At 42.6% G+C, this 23,876-nt stretch overlaps 1 protein-coding gene and 1 long non-coding RNA gene across 4 annotated transcripts in view; one reads left to right on the forward strand and one right to left on the reverse strand.

The window, feature by feature from the left end:
• Positions 1-23,876, forward strand: part of LOC146830832 (uncharacterized) — a 388,671-nt gene that overhangs the window by 136,138 nt on the left and 228,657 nt on the right. The gene's annotated exons all lie outside the window — the stretch shown is intronic.
• The window catches only part of SACK1A (scaffolding CK1 anchoring protein A), an 80,748-nt gene continuing 72,284 nt past the window's right edge, over positions 15,413-23,876 (reverse strand). Inside the window, exon 4 of the mRNA XM_085605031.1 lies at positions 15,413-17,440. Within this exon, the coding sequence (XP_085461157.1) occupies positions 16,888-17,440 (553 nt within the window). The 3' untranslated portion in view covers positions 15,413-16,887. The remainder of the gene's footprint in view (positions 17,441-23,876) is intronic.

Genomic DNA, 23,876 nt, shown 5'->3' on the forward strand with positions numbered 1-23,876 from the left:
ACCATTCTGGACTAAATGATGGTAATCGATGGTCCCAACTCAACTCCTCATAATAGAACTGGATTTGCTCTTCCCCACCAGAAGATTAATTCATTTTTAGCTTTTCCTTGGATTAGAGGTTCCCACATTTCCATGATTTAACAACGACTCAATGATGATAATTATTTACAATGAGAATAATTGTGCACCAACCTTTGCTATGGGTTTGAATCCTTGTGAACTTGGTTATATAAATGTTATCGGGATGGACTGCTTTTATTGCTGCTTTTATGACAGCCTTGTTAATACAAATTGTAAAAACTTTGAAAATTGAAAAGGCGCACACATAACTACTGAGTCCTTCCCTGAAGCATATCTATAAGATATCGATATGGAGTGGATCTTACACTGTAACCTGAACACAAGAGGGCCCCTGTAAGCTCATAATAGGAGAAGACAACACCAGGGGAAAAATAGCAATCAAAATTCATAGAGGAAATCAAGCTTCTCCATTTAATTTTCAAAAGGTATAATTCAATAAATCATCAATATCATGAAACAGACATGTTCAAAACATATTTTATTACTTAGTACATACTCATTTTTATTATACAGCACCTTTGTTTTTGTTTATCTCAGGGTATAATATTTAAGTGGTGGCGAGAGCCATCCAAGCGAAAGGAACAGAACATTCAGGGAGTCCGTTTCCAATTTGGCTACAGTTGTCGGAGTATCAATAGGTTGTTCAGCTCTCCTACATAAGAATGTCAGAGGTAAGGCGCAAGGTACTCCAGCTGGAGTATAGTGAGGAATCAGATCAAAATGTCCCAATAAAGGGCATTTTGGTCTGATTCTGTATTATACTCAATCATTATGTTCAGCGCCCTGATGAAGTAGGCATAACTAATCTTGAGTTTCTCTTCACTGAAACACGCGTCAGCGTAACTTCCTTTACAAAATTGTTAGTAATTAAAGTATTGATTACACCGATCCATGTATAGGATATGTATTAAAGGATATTAATGCAGACATACACTATATTCATTGTAAGATATGTCAAAGCATGTTTAAGCCAATATACAATTGGCTAAAGAATTCATAGTAATGCCAATATGGGATTCTGAGCAGTGTTTTTAATGTATGGATTCGATGTTTCTTTTTTAGTATGATTGTGTGTGATCGCTTTAATGTATGAGTACGGATTCTAGTTTGGTTTAATTTGATAGGGAGCCTAGGATAAACAAAAACTAAGATGCTATATAATAAAAATGAGTCTGTAATAAGTAATCAAATATGTTTTGAACAGGTCTGTTTCATGATAGTGATTATTTATTGATTTATACTGTTTGAAAATTAAATAGAGAAGTTTGATTTCCTCTATTTTTATTACATGCACATCTACTGACTATATTGTTTAGTTGAAGCCATACAGACTTGGGCGATGCGCCAGCACTGGGTATTACATGCAATGAAATGTATCGACGTCACGGCGTTCTAAACACGGAACGACGTGTTGCAAGATAAAAACAGCTCCACACACTACCCAGCACCAGCGGGGAGGTAAGACGCGGAATAAGTAGGTGAAAGGAGCCATTTTACCCTTGATGAAGTAAGTGACCTTGTTATGCCTGAGCGACATAAGATATTGGAGGTGAATTAATCACTCGCTCTAATAACCTCATTGTTTCCCTGTCCCTCTCCCTCACGTTTCATTAGCCTGGCATTTTTTCCATACCTGTGATCTAGTGTGTTAGTTACTACAGGGGCATTTCCCGCACTCCTCCCATATCACCTAGTGGCTATATATAAGAGGGTAGGTAATTATCTCTTCTTGATGGTTTAAGCCAGCCCACTATGGTATTATCGCATGTACCTCAAGCATGTATCATATGTACTATTACTCAATGTTGTGAAACGTGCTTAGCCTTGATTGATGGGCACTTGGACCAGTATACAGATTTTTTTCAACAAAAGGTGCTGTTGTAATCATCGATTTGAGGGTAAGACATTACAATGCCCCACAATAGTGCATGTAATGCGAGTCACCACGGAAACAAACAAACTTAGGGGTATATTTACAAGAATTGCCGCTAACGCGTTGGCGTTAGTTATCAACACATTTCTTTTCGCCATGTATCGCCGAAATCTATCGCCATGGTACCAACGTATTTACAATACGTCACTACATGGCGATAGGCTCTGCTTGTGGCGGCGACTGTTGCCACGAACACTAGCGTCAAGGCGATAAAAATGTTGCCGCTACCGAGAGAAAAGTGATGAAAGGCCATTTAGAGGCAAAAAATTCATGTGACTTTTCTGCATAAATAGCTTATAAGTCCACCACCAATGATAAAAAATAAAATAAAAGCAATGGAATGCAGAATGGAGCAGCCAGGGCCAAGTTCAGTACAGGGAAACCACCCCCCCCAAAGCCCCCAACAGCCAGGATGACCAGCCAGAGTCCGAGGGGGAAGAGGAAATGCAGATTCAGAGTTCTATATATGTAAAGAGGCGCATTGCTGGGGAAAACCAGTGATGCATCACTTTTCATAGCGCTTCCGGTGGAGGGGGGGCTGGTCAGGACCAGGCCATTGGGCCGTGGTGGTAGACATTGAGGCATCGGCGATCACCTTGTGGTGAAGTCTGGCAGGTTGCATGGAGACACAGTGCTGACCTGTGTGAGAAGACCTCAACGTGTGGTCGCTCCACAAACATGCCACAGAAATCTGGGACCTTCATTGCGCCAACTCTTCAAACATCGCCTTCTTCACGTAAACCTGGACCAACCTCTGCTCCGGACTGGACATCACCATTGCCATCTCCGATGGCTACAGCATCACCCGCAAGGACCACAGCAGGAGGAGGCATTGCCATCGTCTACAAAAGCACACTCTGACTGACCACGCAATTTAATGACCCAACGGCGACCATGGAACACCTCCGCTTCCAGATCCAGACCAAGCTCAACGCCACCCTTAGCAGGCACCCTAATCTACAGGCCCCTGGCCCATGACCCTCCCATGCACCAATGCCATTGTAGACCTCATTGCACCCCAGGCTCTGCCAGCCCGACTACATCCTACTCGAAGACCTCAACTTCCACCTGAACAACCGCAGTGACAAGAAGACCACCACCCTCCTAGAGAACCTCACCAACATCGGACTCAAGCAGCTAGTCACTGCACCAACCCACATAGCCAGACACATGCTCAATCCCGTCTTTTCCACCAGCAGGAACATTTAACTACAGCCACACCACCAAACTCTCCTGGACTAGCCATCATTGTATACATCACGCCTTCAGCACGCCCACCATACACCATCACCATAACTGTCCCCTCCCTGTCACAGCTGGATCAAGGCCACAGAAGAACTTCTTGTCAGCTCCCTCAGCACCACCACTCCGCCAAAGCTTACAGACACCAACACCCCAGTGGGCAACTTCCACCAATGGATCTCTAACTGCGCTGACACCCTGGAACCCCTCAAGAGAAAAAATGGGCAAACAACACTCCAAGAAGGCCTACTGGTTCACTCCCACCCTCCACTAGTCCAGACGCACCTGCAGACATCTCGAAAAGAGATGAAGCCACAACATCAATCTTCTCCGCAACACAGTCACCCTTGCACCATGGTGCATGGGTTTCTGTGTTGGCGCATGGCAGCCATTGTGCACCATCAGAGGGGAAAAAGACAAGGGGCTAATTCCTGAGCCCCTTCGGACAGTGTAACACCACTGGTGCATAATTTTCTTGACATACTTGCAGCGTGAATTTTGCACCACATTGCGCCGTATTTCCAAAGTGACGCATCTAGGCATATGTGTGAACTTGTTAAGCCGTGTGCCACATTATACCTGCGTCTGGTATGATGTATGCAGGGTGGGCGTTCCCACGCTACAAAGCCTCGTACGATCGGCGCAGTGAAATCTCTCAGACTTCACTGCAACAATTCTAGGACGCCACTGTGTCAAAACCTTAATATTGCCTCATGGCAGGCGTAAGGGTGACGCAGTGCCAAAGGGATAGGTTGGCCCCATGCATTGCTGTAGTTGCGTCATGCTTGCAACACAACTGCAGCAATGCGTGACTTTAGTGCTGACAGATACGTCAGGATTCCAGACATATTTGTCATTGATTGTGACATGTAGTAAATAAGGCAATAAAAAAAAGCTGCCTTAACATAAACAAAACTGATGCTGCGGCGGCGTTAAGTTCTTGTAAATATGCCTCATAGAGTGTAAGACCGTTATCTCCAAAGACACCACCTTATTCTTTCTTTCTTTATTTATTTAGTAGTTTTATATAGCGCTGGCAAGACCCGAGGGCATCAGAGCGCTTTACATCGATCTATGTTCATAACAGATCACTTATATAATCAGTACAGCTGAACTGAATCAAGATATATCAGAGTATAAGTGGGGAAGAAAAATAACAGTGGAAGGGACTAGGACCTGTGTGTGGTGGATGTTCCACTAGTTGAGATGTCGGTTGCAGAGGAGATCCTTTCGCTGTCTCTTGAAGCTCAGGAAGGAGGGGTTCGTCCTGATATGTACTGGGATGAAATTTCAGATTTTAGGGGTATTGCTTCAAAAGGAGCGTGGCTGGGCTTTTTGATTGTGGGCTGTAGGCGGAATGAGGCGTAGGGTGTTTGAGCTTCTTAGTTTTCTTGTCTGGCCTGTCTTTTTGAATTTAGAGGCAAGGTATGCTGGTTACCCAGGGTGCAGGGCTTTGTGAGTTAGACAAGCAGTTCTGAAGCTACAGTGAGCTTCAATTGGGAGCCAATTGAGATCTTTAAGGCAGGGGTGATGTGGTCAAACATACCAGGAACACCTCAAATAAAAGCAATAACTTGGTGTTTGAGGGTATTTGTAGCCTAAGACCTCAGCAGGAGAATGATCCTAAGTGCTCCCTGGAACATGGTCGAGCCTATTTTGGTTTTTAGGGACCAGGATGAGGTCCGATGATGAAGCAACACACCAATAGGGTATGTGAGGGTCTACCTAACAACACTGTGTTATGTCCAAACAATGTGGGTGAAAGTTTCACGTCATGTGTGCCAGTCATCCTCAAATATTCTCAGGAGGAACAGTTAAACGTGTAGAATACCTATTGTGGACGTCAACTTTTCTCTGACCTGCTAGAACTTTCATGTACTGGCCAGGTCTGAGTTCCAGCCCTTTGCATCTACTTCATGGAGAGAGGGAGTGTGACAGTCTGTTGAAGCCTGAATTCTTTCACCAAATAGTTGTGGTGGGAGTAGTAGAGCCATTGCTTTTCAGGGTCCCTATCTAAGCACCCCCTCTGCAACTTGTGCATATGCACGTTAGGAAATGCAACACCTGTATGGATTTTATGACCACAATCATTTTAAATAGTACCCCAACTGATTTTTTGGACAGAGAAAAATGCCAATGATTTATCATTGCAACATGCAATTATATGGAGGAGTGTGTCAACAAAACAGCCTTGTACAGTTATATTTCCTGAGGTAGAGCCACCAGGTAACTGGTCCCTTCTAGAGATAGAACATTTGCCTTTTGATCCCCGAAGATTATTATAAGAGGTTACCATTCCCTACCCCTCTCCCGGCTGTCCTCCTACAGTGTTAGCCACTCCTCCTCCTTATCTCCCAATGCATATTTACCAGGAAGCTGCCCTCCTTTCCTGCTGGTCCCACCTGATAAGGCTGTACCTCCCCAGCAATCAATGGGCATTGGGAGGCCACTGCCACTAGTGATCTTCTTCCCCGTGGTTGATAGTTGCAAACTCCTAAAGCCCTAACATCATATCTTCTGTAGCCCATTTAATGTTGCATATCCAAAGTCATTTTTTATAATGGAGAGCACCAACAGTGCGTTTGTCAGAAGAATTATGGTCAGTGGCCCTGACTCTCAGATCTCACCACTGAGAGTGTACAGCATGGTAGGCCTTGGCAGCTGCCGCTCTTCTTTGGCAGTTACGGCCTGCATGCCATTGGTGGGATCCTCTGCTTTGGTAGTGTTGTCAGGCCTTGCAGGTCACACAGCACGTAAAGACAGTGGAAAAACAAGTTCTTTGGGTCACTCTGCAGTGGTGCCAGATGGCATGCTGCCACTTGGAGGTTACCAATGCCTCAGGCAGTTCACCACATCAACCACGCAGGGAGGCTAGGTGCCTCCTCACAGCTGGAGTCGGCACCTATTACGCTCCAGGTACAAGTCAGCTGTTCTTGTACCCCACAGGCGTGGAAGATAGCTGGGCCTCTGCTTCTGGACAGTCTCTCCTCAAAGGCCAGTTACTCCCCTTCTCTCTATGAGCAGGCAGGGAGCTAGGCTTCTAGGAGCTATGCAGAATCATAGCTTCTCCATCAGGTTGCACAGACTTCAGGTGATGTCTCTTCACTTCTGGGAGATTGGTTGTCAGGCAGACACCAGCTCTGGATCAAAGCAGCTCTTTGAATACTCCCTGAGCACTCCTTTTCTTGGTAAAGAAGAACTTGGAACTGGAACAAAGTGGGATAGTTAAAAATCACCTCTGAGTTCATAAACTGTGACTGCAACTCAAATTGCAAGAGCCACTCTCAGGAGGGCTCCACAACGCACTGGCAAATCACTGAGTTAAAAAAAAGATACCAAACTAGAGATTGACTTCAAATCTAACAGACACTTCTTCTCCATTCAGGCAGACAATTATTGCAAAGATCACTCAAACCTCGGTATGTTTGATACTCTTTCCACAAAAATAAACTACTGAAATAAAGAATATTAAATGTGTAAGTGTATAACCAACTAATCCATGCCATTGAAACATTTTCACAAACATCCCCATAGCATCGTCTGAGGCCATACCAGCTAGAGTCACGGTTCAGGGGCATGAAGAGCCATAGTAGACATTGAGAAAGAGCTGGAGCAGAGTCAAACCCTGCAGAAGCTCACAGGCCATTAAATACAATGAAGAATAGAAAGGGGACAAATATTTCTAACAAGATGGAAACTCACCAGTCCATTACTCCGGTGCCTCAGATTTATCACAAGGAAGGAGCTGTAATGATGTTTTAGCTGATGAATTTAAAACTGTGTAGAAATTCTTCAAAATAAGGTTTTCTAATTAGTTTTATGCTAACAGGAGCCCTTTATGCATATCTGTTATCAGCAAGAGAGGACATTGACACCATGATTAACAATGATATTTGAAATGTAAGTACAGCTGCTGAAATAAGCAACAGGTCAACTCTGATAAGCCATACATTATATATGTTCATAATCAAAAGGAGGATAGGTGAATTTTTCCCTGCCCGATTCACACATACTTCCCTGGCCAATAATATGAAAATGTACTATTTATTTATAGGTAGCCATATTTTAAAATGTTGTTGACTTTTTGATTGATACTCCAAATGACAATGAATATTTCCAACACATTGATGAGCACATATTCATAAATTCCAACCAGTGATTGTATTCATTGGAATACCCAAACAGATCATATGGTTGGAAAATGGAAAAGTGATTTAAAGACTCACAATCTATCTCACAATTGCAAACTGTACTGGTTACCCTCTTAAGAAACGTTTGTAATGCGGGAATAGATCACGTAACAGCTACTTAATTGTATGATATCAATACCCAACCTTATCCCTGCTTGATTATATTATGGTTAAACCCATTAAGCATTATTTTGACAAATACTTTTGTGCTGAGAATCAGGCATAAAATCCACTCCCAAAAAAAAGGGAAATACCAAATGTGCTGAACTTATTATGAGGTATGAGGATTAAGATCAGCCTACAAGATTAAAATTAACTATGAATAATATATTTTTCATGGCAGCAATTCAGAATAAGGAATACATTAGATTTTAGGTGTTAGCAGCCCATGAAATTTGAAAGATTGTTCTGCATGGCAGGGATTACTTCGGGAAACCATTAAGTAATGACGTATTATTTTATAAACCTCCATCTAACAGTTCTAAGAGTTTTTGCGATGTACTGTATGTTAAAATGCAACAAAATAAATTATTATTTTTTTAAAACCGTTATAAGAGTTAAAAAGGTAAGCCCTGAGTCACAATGGACACAATGGAAGCCCCTTGTGCTGCCAGTGTGTCACTTTTTTAGATGCACCAGTGGCGCAACCTGCTGCCCATATTTACAAGGACATGTAAAGCCACCCTGCGTGGCTATTTGTGTCCTTGTAACAGGGGGGTAACACAGGTCCCCACAGCCCCTGCGGTGCGGGGGGCCCCCAAGCTCCAGGGGGCCCCCTCAGCACAGCACTCTGGCCGCAGATATCTTGTTTGAGCCCGTAGGGGTCCCCTCCATGTGCCTTGCAGGAAGGCCTCCTCAAGTTTCGTTACGCCAGTGCCTTGTAAATATAGCCCCATTACACGCAACACTTCACGTGAAAGGGGAGTGCCATGGGTGTTGCTGTGGGTGTTCCCACGCAACACCCATGGCTTCTGCCACATTTCCAGATTTACAAGAAATCGTAAACCTGGAAATGCGTCAGAATGCTACGTGTAGGGAGGCGCAACGAGGAGAAATGTTTTCATTTCTCCTCATTTTTTTCCTCTTTCTGTACATGCTCCATTCTGCAGCACACATAGGAATTGAAAATCTTCTCTTTTGATTGTTTTTGTGCCGGAAGGTGTCCCTTCCGGCACAAAAACAATCCACCCTGTGACACAGGCACCCTTGCACCATGGCTGCTAATTGTGCGCCAGCACAGGGGAGAGCAAAGGGATCCATCATATTGTTGTAGATATGACGCATCCCTTTGTTTCAGAATTAACGCAGCGCGGCGTAGCCTAATGGCTTGCGGCTCCGTGCTGAGTTAATTTCTTGTAAATAAAGCCCATGGTCTTTAATAATGTCCCTAATATTCCTGCATTTTGCCAACTTGTTCGCTTTTCCAGACACATGGAGAGGCAGTATAGTCAAGCATATACAAAATAAATGAGACCCGCAGAACTATCGACTAATTGCCGTTCTTGATATAGAAGGAAACATTTTGCAAACATGCTTTAAAAATATAGAGGACTGTGTTTCGGAGGAAGGCCTTTTGCCATTGAGCCAGATCAGTTTCAAGGTAGGAGCATCTCCATCTGCGGATAGCGGGTGCACTGGCTATCGGATTTCTATCCACAGATGTTAGTGGTTTACTTGCATGTTTTATAGATTAATATGCTGCATTCAGTAGGTTAGATAGGACTACAAAATCTATACTGCGTAACTGGATGGAGTGGGAAAAGTAAATATGCACTCTGGAATTAATTTTGATGTATTTTTTCTGAGAAGCATACATCATTTGTCAACAGTAATTTTCACCTGCTAACCAATCATCAGTATCATTTGCTTCGTAACCCAAATGTCTTCTAAAATATTTAGGCCTTTGATCGCTTTTAATGTCGGCCTGCGCATTGGCTTGAACTGAAAACTGGGCAGCGTTGAGTCCTGGTTACAGGTTCAAAGTCTTATCTTACTTCAAATTACAGAAAATTCTAGTAACTTAAAAAGCAAAAGTATTTCAGGAACAGGTGAATTGTTTCACATTCCTATAATGCCAACTAGCAGAGAAGCAGAAGCTGGGTGGACCCTGCTACGGTGCTTCCTAAATGTGAGGGTATATGATGTATGTTTCCTCAAGGCTAGGACTAACCTGACGTCCTGGTGACACACTGCTGGACTGCCCTTTACTGCTGGTGATGGCCTTGTTTATATAGAAGCAGCCAGCCAGTACAAAGCTTCAAGAGATGCTAATATAACGTGTTCAAGAACCTCTCTTTACCCCTGACACGAGGTAATAGGAGGTTTTCCAAGATCCACCTTTATGTGCAGGTGAGCTCAGTGGTGACGCAAGAAAACTTCTTCCCATGCAAGTCGAAGCAGATCTGGGCAGGAAAACTCACCTCACTCTAAAGAGGGTCATTCACCTGTCACTCTGATCAGATGGTCCGGTGCGGGATGGGCCTTTTGTAGTACATGGGCTTTCAGTGCAGAGTCACCTGGGGGTTCACTGTTGAAATGTCTGCAGTTCCCCTCCTCTACATAAGGTGGGGGAAACGTGAGAATGGCAGATGCAGCATTCACCATTTTCATCCTGGTGGAAGCCCCACATTCCCCAGCCTCTGAGTGGAATTCTTAGGCAGAAGTTGATTCTATCAAATTCTGTAAGATGTCAGTGCACCTCAAAAACATAGAAAGAGCAAAACACTCACTGAACATTTCACTATTACATATCTATGGTAGGATGTGTTGAATAAAAAAATTCCAATAATCTTCACTGATTCACTGTTTACCTTATCAGTGATAACTTTCATATAAAGTATATTGGTCACCTTTAGGTACATTGTATATTGCTCATATACCTCCAAAGCCATGATAACAATATCTGTCTAATTGTATTCTACAATCTCATTTTAACAATCTTTCTTCTATCTTGGTACTTTTGGGTCTTTCTGCTATTGTTGATCACTCCACTCTTCTTTCCTCACTTCATTACTTTGATGTTTTGCATTCAGCTCTTTCCTGGTCCTCTTTTCTATCATTTCCATTGCTTTTATGTCTTGAAAAACATCTAGGTTTTTTCTGCTGCACTGATGTATGATGTACTTCAGGTTGCGGTACTCTGTTCTCCCTTTACTATTTATATTATTTCACTAACATCTACCATTTCTTCATTTGGTATTCATGGAGGTTTTTGCAAATGGCACTGAAATCTATTCTCATTTACCACCTTTTATTGAGACCATTTATACCATTCTTTCTGCCTTCCCAGTTCCTCGGTTTAAATCCAGCTATGATTGAAATCCTGTTTTTTCCAGCATCTGAAACCTTTTCTCCTTCTCTTATCGCTTCTCCTACAACATTCATTACACCTTCTACCGCTGCCGTGACCCAGGCATCATCTTGAAAGAGGTCAAATACTAGGCAGACACACTTCAAAAGACCAGCACTCTACTCCCTATGATAAATGCCAGTCTTCTCAACTGGAAAAAGATAATCAAGCAAGAGAAAAGATTTGAGGGACATGAACTCTTATTTGGTATCTTGAATATGAATTTATTTATATCGTTTTTTAATCATCACCAGGCCAACACTTTGTTAGACCTGACAGTGCTAAAGTGCATGTGCTCTCTCCTTCAAACATGGTACAATTGCCCTACACTTAACTGGCGCATTTAGTTTACTTGCAGGTCCCTAGTACATGGTACTACGTACACCTAGGGCCTGTAGATTAAACATTACTAGTGGGTCTGCAACACTTATTGTGCCACCCACTAAAGAAGCCTTTAAAACATGTCTCAGGCCTGCCACAGCAGCCAGTAGTGCAGTTTTAAACTAGCAAACACAACAAGGTATGTATGCTCAATTTAAATAATATATGTCTGTACTTAAAAGGTTTTTTATTTAATAGAGCCCTCACCCACCCTTAGATGGCATGCTTCATTATTGGCTGGCTCCCTCTCACCAGAACCAATTGTATTTGTTGTGGGCTACAACTCTGTTCAATGGAGAGGAGCTCTTGAGGTGTTTGAAATGATGCAGGCCCATGTGAAGCTAATGGTGTGGATGACGAGTGCTGAGTGCATGTCAGGTGAATTAAAACTACCTATTGGTAGGCTGAATCTAAACGTTATTCTAATGCCCCCAAGGGATAGATTTTAAAAGTCAAGGGGAAGAGGAAAACTTCACCCCAGTGCAAAAACGGTCAACATGTTTCTGCCCAACCTTGCTATGAGATTCCTAGGCATTCTTCAGGACCATCCATATATGTCACTCCGCAATATATGTGGAAATGTGTGGAAATTTCTGTGGAATGTTTTTTATTTTAATGAAATTGACATTGAGATAACTGTTGCTATCACTGATTTATTTGTGTGTTTCTTTACTTTTTAGTGATTGAATCAATTGATACTAATTTGTTCCTGATGAAGTGATGATCATCACAATACACATTGGCCTAGTAATGATTCAAAATATTCAGAAATAAATTCATTTTCAAGATACCAAACAAGAGTTCACGGCCTTCTATTTTTTTTGTCTAGGTTCAAAATCTTGGTTTCTTCTACCTTAACTTTTCAAAATTAAATGTCCTTGATTAGTTAGGCATGCCGTGTTGAACTATCCAATGTCTAGAACTTGTGGTCTTTTATTTATATTCTGCTGCTCCACTCCTTATTCAATCACTTGTCCCTTATTGCTGCTCTTTGTGTGTTGGCCTTCCTCAATGCATTCTTCTTCTGTTTCACCCTATTCTCTGTTCTTCTGTTTGCATTCCATTGAGGCTCAATAATTCTGTCCACATGTCCCTGTACTTATCTCATTCACTTTGGTTTGTTGTCCTGTATTTTTTTAATGTAACTTCTTATGTATCATTTTCTAATTTCCTGATTATCAGCGGACCTATAATGGTAAACACATCAGGAGCGCAATTTTAGCCTGGTGAGTTTTGGAAGGTCAAACCTGCTGAAATTTACAGGGTGAAAGCATGTGGTAAATTATGCACATAACTCCTCAATTTAACAAAGATTTGGGGGTATTTATTGCACCTACTCGGCCACTCATTAACAGGGACTGAAAGTGCCCGGCCACTTCGTAACTTGTTGATGTTTTCATTCTTTAATAACTAGCTCATAACCGATACTTAGTTGGACATGGTCTCTTGAACTGTCCCCCATCCGCCCTGTGCTCACTCCAGTTTCAGATATTTTCCCTTTTAGCCCTGTTCTTCTTTTTTACTTGTTTTATACCCTAGTGTTCTTCTTGATGTTTCCTTTTTCATTCACTCGAATCTTGTACGGTTGCATTACTTTTTGGGTCAGCGCACTGGATACAAATGCTTTCTAAATAAATGAATATATAGTTGCAAATGGAACACGAGTAAATAAAATCATCTACCTAGCTACATTCCCTAGTAGAAGGGTAGGGTGTGACCATAAGAAATGCTTGAAAGCCTAAAAAACCTGAATCTTTGCGGGTAATCTCAAACGTTCTCAAAACATCTCCGCACCCAAAATGAAGGCAGAAAAATACTTTAGAAAAAAGTTGGGGTATGTTTGCAATTGGCATAGTTGTGGCTCCTAAACACCCCATATTTTCTGCTGTTGTGTGAATAAGGGATTTCTTCTCATGGAAATTTTTTTCCATAAGCGGATAAACGTGGTAAAAATATGGTCATGTGCACATTTTTGCTTACATTAAGGGCTTTGATTGGATGCTTGTGGACAATTGCTGGAATACAGCTATCGGGGGTGTGAAAGCATTTTTCATAAATTTCAGATCTTGAACATAAATAATAAATCTATGCAAATCTGAGCATAAGCATACTACACAGACTTGATCTTTTTTCCTGAATTGTCCTGTTTTTGTTAATAAAATCAATGGTCCTTTTGTGTCCTTCCTATTCACTTTGAGGGACTCACGCCTGGATTTGCTTCTAATAAACAATGTTTCATGAACGGCCTGAGTTGGCCTGTATCACGCCACAGGATCTCCTGAAACAATAAAACAGGTTCTTGCCTAGGCCTGCTTTTCAATAAACTGAAATTGCTGCCTGGTGTCGATGGTGTGAAGTATTAAAGCGAGTTTAATCTTCTGCTGTGGACTAAAGGTGTTCTCATTAGGATAAACATGTCATTAATTCAGTGCTACACACACTGCCATCATTGCGCAATTATCATATGCTGCAAATCTAGGGTTTGGCTGCCTATTAATTATGACCTTGAATAATGCAACAGAACTATTCAATTTGGACTGGGAAAATAAATTTCAGGCGTGGCATTGCCACTCTACCGCACATAAGTGCTTGATGGATGAGCCAAAAAGATAAATACATTAAAAAAAAATACCGGTTTTAACTGGTGCCACTGATGATCAGGTTATTTAAGGATGCAATGTTTTATAATACCCATTCCTAGATATGGCTCCCTCTTTTGCCGTTCCTACATGGACTCGTCAGGAATAAGCTATGACTGGAAATTTTAAAAAAATTCCACTGCCACTTCTCCAAGTATATAGTATGGCCTGTCATATAATTATTGCTTCTCTGCTGCTCAACAGTGGACCCTTCAGAGCATATACAACGGCTGGTTTGCATAATGTCTATTTCTTTGGGTTGATCATCCGGTGCTACTGAACATCACATCTCAAAGAAGCAGTTCTCGTCATCTCCTGGAGTGTTCCTGTGCTCCATATTATAAGTGGTTTATCTGTATGATACAGACCACTCCAAAGATAATAAGTACATGTGTGTCCGACCACGTCTATTCTCACAGTTCTTCACCTATGCCTGTGTGCAGCTACAAGCTTATTGTGACACAATTTGAGCAGCTACTGCCATACATGCACTAAAGTCAAACAATTCACACATGGGCCATGCTGCACACTTATACACACGTTCTAGATATGAACTAATACATAATGCTTCAGGGTCCCATCTCTTACTCTTCTTTGCATTTAGGTCACATGACTGGCACATACTTCTCTACCCTTTGGTGCCTTATGGGAAGTTTGCTATGCCCCATAATTGGAAACACATTACAATGTAATACTCTCCACCGGCACTCTTCTGATGGATGGAGATAGCCATGCACCATGTCAAGGAAGATGGTCTTTCTATAAATGTATTTTCTCTAATGTAGCTTAGAAATAGAATGAGAAATAGTCCCGAGCAAACTCTTTCTCGAGTTTTGATAAGGATGAAAAACGGGTAGGCTGTATGGATGCGGCCATCTTGATCTAAAATCAAATCCTATATTCCTAGACCCCTCTTACTTTATAGTTTTTAAACTTTCATTTGACGGGTTTTAGAATGTAGGGGCTTTACCCAGGCCAAGTTCTTATACATAGTTGCTTAAGACCTTTCATGATCTAGTCCTAAAGATCTTCCAGCACTTAGTTACACTGTTGACTGCCCAGCACCTAAAGGATAACTGTATTTATGAAGTGCACATATAAAGTTAGTCATCCATTTTTTTCCATGTACGTTTTATTTCCATGGTTATTGGCATCAATGTTTCTGTATTCCTTTTCCTCTAATGACTATGGCCCAAACGCAGAGCGATGAACAAGGGGTGAGACAATGGGGAGAATGCGAACCATTGGACAGAACGATAACTGACTGTATTCTAACAACACTTCAAAAGTGTTGTCTTTTCTAAGAGAAGGCAGAGAATTGTTTTGCGACTAATTTTATGAACTTGCGCATCCATTTGTGATGAGATAATGGCTTAGCTTATTTAACTGGTATTTAAAACTAGGCCTTCGAACCATGGTGTTTAGAGAACTAGAAGGAAGCTTGGTCTAGGAAGTGGGCAAACAACAATGCTTTGGGCTCTTTCAAGGAAGTGACATGCACTTTGTGATCGGATTTTTGCTTGTAGTGAAGTGAACCACCTTCACCCAGGGGTCGAAAGTCACCACCACCCTGGGAATACAACAGAAATCACATATATAAGATAGCAGCAGTACTTTATTATTTTACAGCAAGATACTCAATGCACCTAGAGAAGCTGCTTCAAAGGCACTGAGATATTGTACAAATTATAAAACGCTTTACATATTCTAATATGAATAAGCAGTTGAATTACACGTTTTCACATAAAAATATCTAAGCCCTGTACAGAGGACATCACATTTATAACCAGATAATTTTAGACAATCAATATAATTTGTCATAAGTAGAAACATTTATATAGCAACTTTTTTAATATTGTTAAAATGGCATCTCATGATATCTTTGGGTCGGTCGTTCCTTATTTTAGATCTAAGTATGTAAATGGATTTCCCCATTTACCTCTCCTTTGTATCTTGGTCACATAAGCATTTTCTTCACAGTAGACTGCAAAGTTCTAATAGTTCACCAAATTTAAATGATGTTTTTACAATAGTGTGGAACTTGTCCAGTTGCTGACTCCCAGTCTGAACCCAGAAGCCAGACACACACCTACTGCTCTGCTCTAAAACAGCATCAGCTCTTTCTACCATCAGTAACATGGTCACATTTCTTAAGATTCATACTGATCGTGTGGCTCAGTTCACAACGCGCTGTACTTTTATCCCTAAGATTGATTCACATACCCTGGCAGAAGAACCAAGCAGAGTAATGAATGACTGTTGTTGGAGACTTCCAGGTATGGAGGAGAAGTCATCAGCTGGGCGATGGGGCTGTTTGCCTTTTATTTTCAGTGCCATTAGTGAGAACTGTATTTTGTGAAGGTAATGGAATACACCATGCTAGAAGGTTAGTCATCAGATCAAGTTCGGCAGCACATTCGAATTGACAAGTATTGCATCAAAATTCCTACTTCACCATACCATATCCTCCATTAATACATGGTCCATTATAAGTCTATAATGAAGAGGACAGCCTTCAGCATAGTGGGTGATTCAATTGCAGATTGTCTCCGTGGCACGGCCACGAGTCAAAGCCCCTGAGAATATCACTTTCAGATCATTTTACTCTGTCATGGTCTCCTCATCTGGTACCAAACCTAATATCCACCTATCCAGGTGAGTTGTTTGAGTTTTTGATGCACTGCTTAATACTGAAAAATTTGCGACTCAGTGTTCTCCACCCAAGAAGATACTTCAGGCACGCATAAGGGTATCAAATTCAGGTCCGTAAGCGCTAGTCTTTTCTCTGCTAAGAACAGGCATGATACGGAAGGAGGCAGAAAACTGAGAGTAAAACATGTTAGGTAGGGCATGCAAAAGTTAGAAGCAAACGAGACTTACATTTGCAAAACTGAAAATCTTATCTACGTCATTGTCAGAAGTTGACTGTCCTTTTCAAAACATATACTCCTTTTCACTTTTGCTTCAATATTTCCAATACTGTTTGATTATCAAGCACACTACACAGTACGTAAGTGCTTGGTAAAGTCTGGCACGCTGGCCTATAACCCAGAGGAAGTTGGGATGGAGCAATCAGGTGACTGTAGGCCTGGAGAAGGGGCTCCAGTTTTGAATGAACCTGGACCCGCAGTTGTCGTCTAGCCTACCTCTTCCAGGTCTGTAGAGGTTGCCGTTGTTAAAGAAGGAAGACGGGGAGTTTGTGTGGAATGTCCTCTGGTAGTATTGTGTCTGCATGCTGTTTGGAGTCGAAGGTGACGTTATGGTGTGTCCGTGGAAAGAGTTGACCCTCTGGAACGGTGAGTTTGCAATCGGGCTGTTGTAGACCGGCGACCTCGCCGTATTCGGGGGTTGCTTGGTTTGAGAGGTGCTGTGAGTTGAAGAGCTGCCGCTGAGCTTCTCCGAAGTGGTGTTGGCGCTTTCTGGGGTGCTGCTCTCAGACATACTGCTCTTTGCGACACTGTTTTCTCGCAGCAGCACTGGAGTCCTCGGCGTGATGGATTTCAGACCCATCACTGGTTTGGAAGCACTGTAGAGATACCGGAATTCCTCATCAAAGAGCTCCACAGCATGGCCACAGAACTTAGACATAATGTTGCGATGAACCTGGCCAGACAGCCACGTGAAGCTGTGAAAAGAAGGAAAGAATGAATGTAACCACATTGTTCCAAATAACACACAGTTTTCTTGTCCAGAACATGTTGTTCTTCATTGTTTTAGTTATAGTTGCACAACATTTACTTAACCAATATGCAGAACTCTCATCTTTTCCTTAAAATGTATATAATATTAAGCACAGATTTGTATTTCTTTATAATATTTTTTTCAGGGATGGTACCCTTACCACACTTTTTACAAAGTACATTGTGTCAATAATAGGATATCTAATAGGGAAATGTTTCAAACAAATACATGAAAAGAAAAAGAAAACAGGTTAGTAAGTGTATGTACTGTGGACCGGGTGAAGGCAACAAGCAACGCCGAACTTCTGTTAAGAAGATGTTACACTTCCAATGTGTACAGCATGATAGAAAACAGACTGCCAACATTTCTCTGTCAAGTGCTCACAGGTAAAAGGGAACACAAAGCGGTTTTATAAAATTACTAATACAATATACAGCAAAATGTATGGCCTGATTATAATCCCCAAAAATATATTGAAAAATTCACATAGAAATTGACAATGTAGACATTATCCATCCGTGGGTATTCATTATAAGGATAAAGCATACATATAACGCCTTACAACATGGGCATATTTTCATATTTTTTTACATTATAATCATTTGTATGGCACAATATGTGCTAGCTGCAGTCCTTTATTCATAACTATTATCCAGGTTAATAGCGCTCAATGTATTGACATTGAAAGGATTAAGGCCCGAGTCAGCCATTTCGGGATTTGAACCTGATAAAAAGGGCACGCACAGATGTCAGCGGCAAATTTTTCACTCGCTGAATCATCTTAACACACACTTTTTTTTGTTCCTTGTGGTTGACCTAGTCCGGGACAAACAAATTAGGTTTGTATTGGAAGGCTATTTTTACAGCTAGTTTATATTTTTTAATGTACCATAAGGCCCAGGTTTTTGGCAGCATGATATAGAGTGCTTTGGTCTCTGCATTCATGTGGCACTACAACTCCTCTCTGCAAGCGAGCACATTCTTCTATCCAGCCAGATAAAGAAGGTACAATAAACCAAATGTTTGAATAATAAATACAAGAGCTAGTACAAAATATAATCTTATAACTTCAATAGATAATCACAGAGGCAAAATGAAGAGCTGTACTCCCCCTTAAGTGGCGGCAGTAATGCAAACAGTAGTCACAAGGTGTTCAATAAAAAACACATAGAACATCTTATAGTCCAATAAATTTACCACAAATATCAGTCTGAGCCTAAAAGAATTCTTCCAGGTGCATAATCATGCACGCTAAAGTAAGAATTGACAAACAGGCAGCTTTGCTAGACTTTCCTTCGATGTAATTAGGAATCTAGCAACTAACGTACTTCAGAAAAAAAGCATATTCCTAACTGGTCTGCCGCTGTAAGGACAGTCATAACATGATCCGAATGGCGCCACATTTTGTGTCTGTAGCTACATTTATTCTAAAGGCCAATGGATTGTCAGACATGCCCAGACAAAGATTTCAAAGTGGGGAGTTAAACAAACAAGAAACATATGTTCCTAGTTCTCATCTTCACAACCACCATGTGGTCAGGCCCCGCCTTATGTGGAAACATCTTCTGTGGACCAACATGAGATAAAGTAACATTGGAAAAATCCAAAATTTTAAGAGGTGCTTCTGTTCATAATTCTCTGTTTTACTCCCTGGGTTTCAAACCCTCAGCATCAAAACATCTTTGTTTCGATTTTTACGTCGAGCATTCGAGACCTCATGTATATACTTTAGTATATACCTATTATATACTTATATGTGTTTGTACTTTGTGGGCTCTGGAGATCAGCCTTAGGACTGGTCTGCTTCCAGTTAGGGACTTTCTTTCTGTTCAACTGCCTCTATTTAACTGCCTTGATAGAAAACGACCAGCAGAGGTCAGTAAATACCAGAATTGCTTTCGCGACTTTATGTTTTTTTATTTTTCTGGCAACTGCCTCTATTTAACTTTTTTGATAAAAAAAAAACGACCAGCAGAGGTCAGTAAAATACCAGAATCACTTTAGCCTTCTCTAGATTCCAGTCCATAGAAATTGTCTCCCACGAGCACCCATAGACAATACATTTTTTTTCAGTGATATGACCACCGGAGGGCCTGATTTTAAATTAAAAACTGAGCTTTGGACTATGTCATTTCCCGCTGAAAGGCAACATTTCTCTCCATGTGTTCCCATACCTGACGTGTCACGCAGTTTGGTGCTTACTTCCCCTCCATGTTAAAGCACAGTAGATGTTTCAGCACCCAGGCTAATGTGCTGCATAGCCAAACACATATAAGGTCCCAAAGGCGAGACCGATTGCATTACAAATGCTTTTTGAGTAATCCCAGGGTTAAAAAATAGATCCCACTCCCGGCTGACTAACTAGAACTCGCATGGCCTTTGTCTGGAGCAGCTTGTACTCCTAGGGGCGTAGTGCATACCTCGCACCGGCAGTTTTTAGGTCTCGGCTGCGAAGGCTGCGCTTGCGCAGTCTAGCTCCGAGATTTAATGACTTGGAGAAGAGGGGCTTGAACCCGCCCCTCTTCTCCCCTGTTCTCCATTGGCTGGCCTCTTGAATGCTGGCCAGCCATTGGAGAAGAGGTCAGTCATTCCGATCAGGCCCCGTCCTTTTCGGATCGGGGGGCGTGTTTTTTGCAAGAAGTCTCATTCCGCACCCGAATCCGAAAATGCCGCTGCGTTTCTCTGAGGCATTTCTGCTCTGCCTCGGAGAAAGGCGGTGGTGGGCCTTTTGCTCTGCCTTGTTAGAATAATGCTCCTAGCATGTATTGCATGTTTTTTGTTTACATCGAGTCCGATTTGTATTGAAATCACCGATAGTGTTTGTTTATTGAGTTTTATATAGTGCTGGCTGACCCGGAGGTATCACAGCGCTTTACATAAGTGGGTTTCTTCTATTAATACGTCGCACAACAGAGAAAATACATGGCAGACCATGGGGTTAACTTAGATACTTTCTATATCTGAACACCGTGTGACAGTTTTCATAATTCTATTTCAAGTATGTTCCCATCACGTTAAGTCCAACGGTGAGTGAGGGCCAATTGAAAAGAGAGCGCGTGATGCAAGGAAGCTCGCCTTACATCAAAGGCTCCTGGGTCTCTGGTCTTGGTATACCCATCACTGGCTTGCTGTCGGTCCCGCACCGAGACCTGGCGGCAGGGTGCGACACTGTCACTAAGAGGGCGGCCTGGCTGAAGGCAGACACCTGGAAGTGCTTAATACATGGATATCTTCCTTTGAAGCTGCGGAAACCGGCCCCTCCGGCGCCCCTCCACCGCTCCCCAAAAGAGATGAGAACTATTTATTAAAGTGTAGTGACGGGATTGCTTCCCACCCTCCCAATGAACACTCCCACGGCGCACGAACCTTTCATTACATACCCTCTGCACGCAGGCGGCCCCTTATCAGAAGCTGCACAGATAGTTGCCAACGGCAACAAGCCATGCACATGGCAAATGGGGCGGAGTGGGGCACGAGACTGCACCCAATTGTAACACACTTGCGCAGCACAAGAGACGGCGTCGCGCAGTGAGACAGTGCCTTATTCCACAGCACCAGGCCTTGCAAGGGGCTTCAGCCCCCAGCGCCCGCTCGGTCTCCACCTCCAGCCCCGCAGGCAAACATCCTTCACACAGAGTCAACACCGGCCTGCCTTTGCATCGACCGCTGACAAATCAGAGCCATAAAAAGGACGGAATGTCAAAATAACACAAATGCTTTCTCCAAGCTTAGCACAGTGTCTGCCCCTCTTTAACTGAGCGGGGATAATACAGTTTCAGAGAAGCAGCCACAGGTGCGTGCTCTGTACCATTTACTATGCATTTTTATGGACGACTTTAGAACACAACGCAAAAGCACGCTCAAGTCGCATCTAGGAACGCCCACTTCACAAAACGTTATGACTTTCCGGTCCAAATAAAATTTTAAAAAAACACTTCTGGCGGCAAGAAGCAGCTGCTAGCCTGGAGAATGCGTTCTTCGGCCCTTTGAGCAACCCAGACCTCGACAGTTCAGAATGCAGGCCACTGAGGGCGCATTAACCAATACCGTTCGTCTATGTAAAGGTCCTTCAGCGTGTGCCTGCGTGGGCGCTCCCGCCATACAGGACAATCCAACCTGCGGAGCGTTGGGTGTGCTAAGTACAGACTAGGGAGGGCGCTAGACTAGTGGGAAGATGGAGGGATGGGTATTTATCCCTTCACCATGTCGGACTGCAGCCAAGATTCACAGGGTGGCCGAGCGAGAAACACGCGCTGCTGATACCGACTTCATCTGCAGTGCACACGTCTAATTCTCGGCAGGGCTGACAACCTTCCTTCTTTCAGAGCTGGATACACTCTGTAGCATAACGTTTGGTAATAGTGACATGTTCTGTACAGTGCTTAGAAATCGCTGAAAAATTGGCATTGCTCATGACATTATTTTTGTTTATGTTTTTGTTTTTAAAACATTTAAAGAAATGGCATTGTTATTTACAATGTCAATAGCTTAATCACTCTCAAATGCGAGACCTATTGCATTTGCACCCACACACAGAGCCACCTACACACACACTGATTAAGCTATTGACATTGTAAACAACAATGCCGTTTCTCTACATGTTTTAACCCCTTCAGTGCCACGCCCTTTCCCCCTCCTGTGCCGGGCGTTGCACTAGTGGGTGGGGTTCATGGCGAGATAGTCTCGTCATGGGCACAGCGCAACCGTGCTCCATGACGAGACTATCTCGTCATGGGCACTGAAGAGGTTAAAAACAAAAACATACACAAAAATAATGTCATGAGCAATGCCAATAGCTCTACCTTTACCAATGCCGAGACCATTGCATTGTAAATGCTTGTTTTAAGGGGGCCTCGAAACGGGTCTCTTATTGGGCTCGGTTCTGTGACCTGGCACAAGCGGTCCATTTTTTTTCCCGGACTGCAGGCACCTCGATGTGTGCGTGGTGAGCGTTGCAGAGGTAGGGAAATCCTTTAGAGAGCCATTTTCTCTCTGGATTTCTGTAAGATACTTCTTTAATGGTAGCTTAGTTCCATCACAGGTGGTCAGGATAACAGGAGGAAGTTAGGAAGTACAAGGATAGCCCCACCAGGAGCAAGCTCCATTCAGCTCAGCCTGAGTACACCAACTGCCAAACTCCTCTGGAGAGACACCCAGGCATTCCATGATGTCATACAACATTCCAACCCCAACAGAGCTGTGCAGTAGAGGAAAACTAGCAAGTAATCTACAACACATCCTCTTCCCTTAGGGAACAAAAGAAGTAAAGTAAGATACCCCATAAACCTTAGGCAAGAAGATGCATCAATAAAGTGCACCTAACCTTGGGAGTAATGCACGAGGTATCACAAAACGACTGGCATGAACAGAAATATGTTAAAGATCACAAACAACATCACTACACGCCCCATCCCCCTCCCTTAGGGAAAATAATGCAAAGCACAGATGAAAAACACAATGCAACAAGAAAGACGAACACCCACCGAACCTCCCCAAAAGTGGGTACACCCAGGGAAAACACCCTGTAACCAGGTGGATGTAAAAACAGACCCTTGACAGAAAACAACATCTCCAAAAACAACAACAAGGATTAGGCTAGAAGGCATGCTGACTCTAAAGATCAAACACAAAACTGCACACTCAAAGTCCTCCAAACATGAGACCCTTGGCCACGAGTTCCATGGAGGCGGACTTCGACTGTAACACAGTGTCAACTAGAAAAGAAGACCCATTGATAGCGCTGGAAATTAGTCAAGCACGCCAAAAACACAAAGTACTAACCCTTGAAAAAAAACAACCTCCCCTAAATAGGATACACCATAGAGTACACACACCCAAGAAAACTAGAAACTAAAATAGAGGCATTGCCTACCCCCACACCCTCCCCAAAGAATGGGTACACTAGGCATTGACTACCTCAAAACACAACTTAAACTACATCCCCTAAGTAGTTTACACCTAGAAGAGGACACAAGAAACTAACCCCGACACACCGAAAACACAATCAGAGGCCAAAAATTGCCCCCACAACCTCCCCAAATAAATGGGTACACTCTATGTAAATAAACCAAGAAATTACTGACAATAACTACCAGCACAACCTCACCAAAGGGACAGATACACTGCATGTTAAACACTACGCCTAGGTAGGGTACACCCAAAGAGCAGTCACCCTAAAAACTGACATGAGGCATTGACTACCACCCAAAGACAACCTAGGATACACCACAGGGTACTGATCTTGGAAAATAGCTCATAGGCATTGACTACCCAGAAACACCACCTCCCCTACGTAGTGTGGGAAACACCACAGAGTGCTTGCCTAGCGAACTAGTACAGGACATTGACCAGCCAGCAATGACAAAACACCACAGTACACG

This window comes from Triturus cristatus, chromosome 5_1 (assembly GCF_964204655.1).
Source record: "Triturus cristatus chromosome 5_1, aTriCri1.1, whole genome shotgun sequence".
Taxonomy (NCBI): Eukaryota; Metazoa; Chordata; class Amphibia; order Caudata; family Salamandridae; genus Triturus; species Triturus cristatus.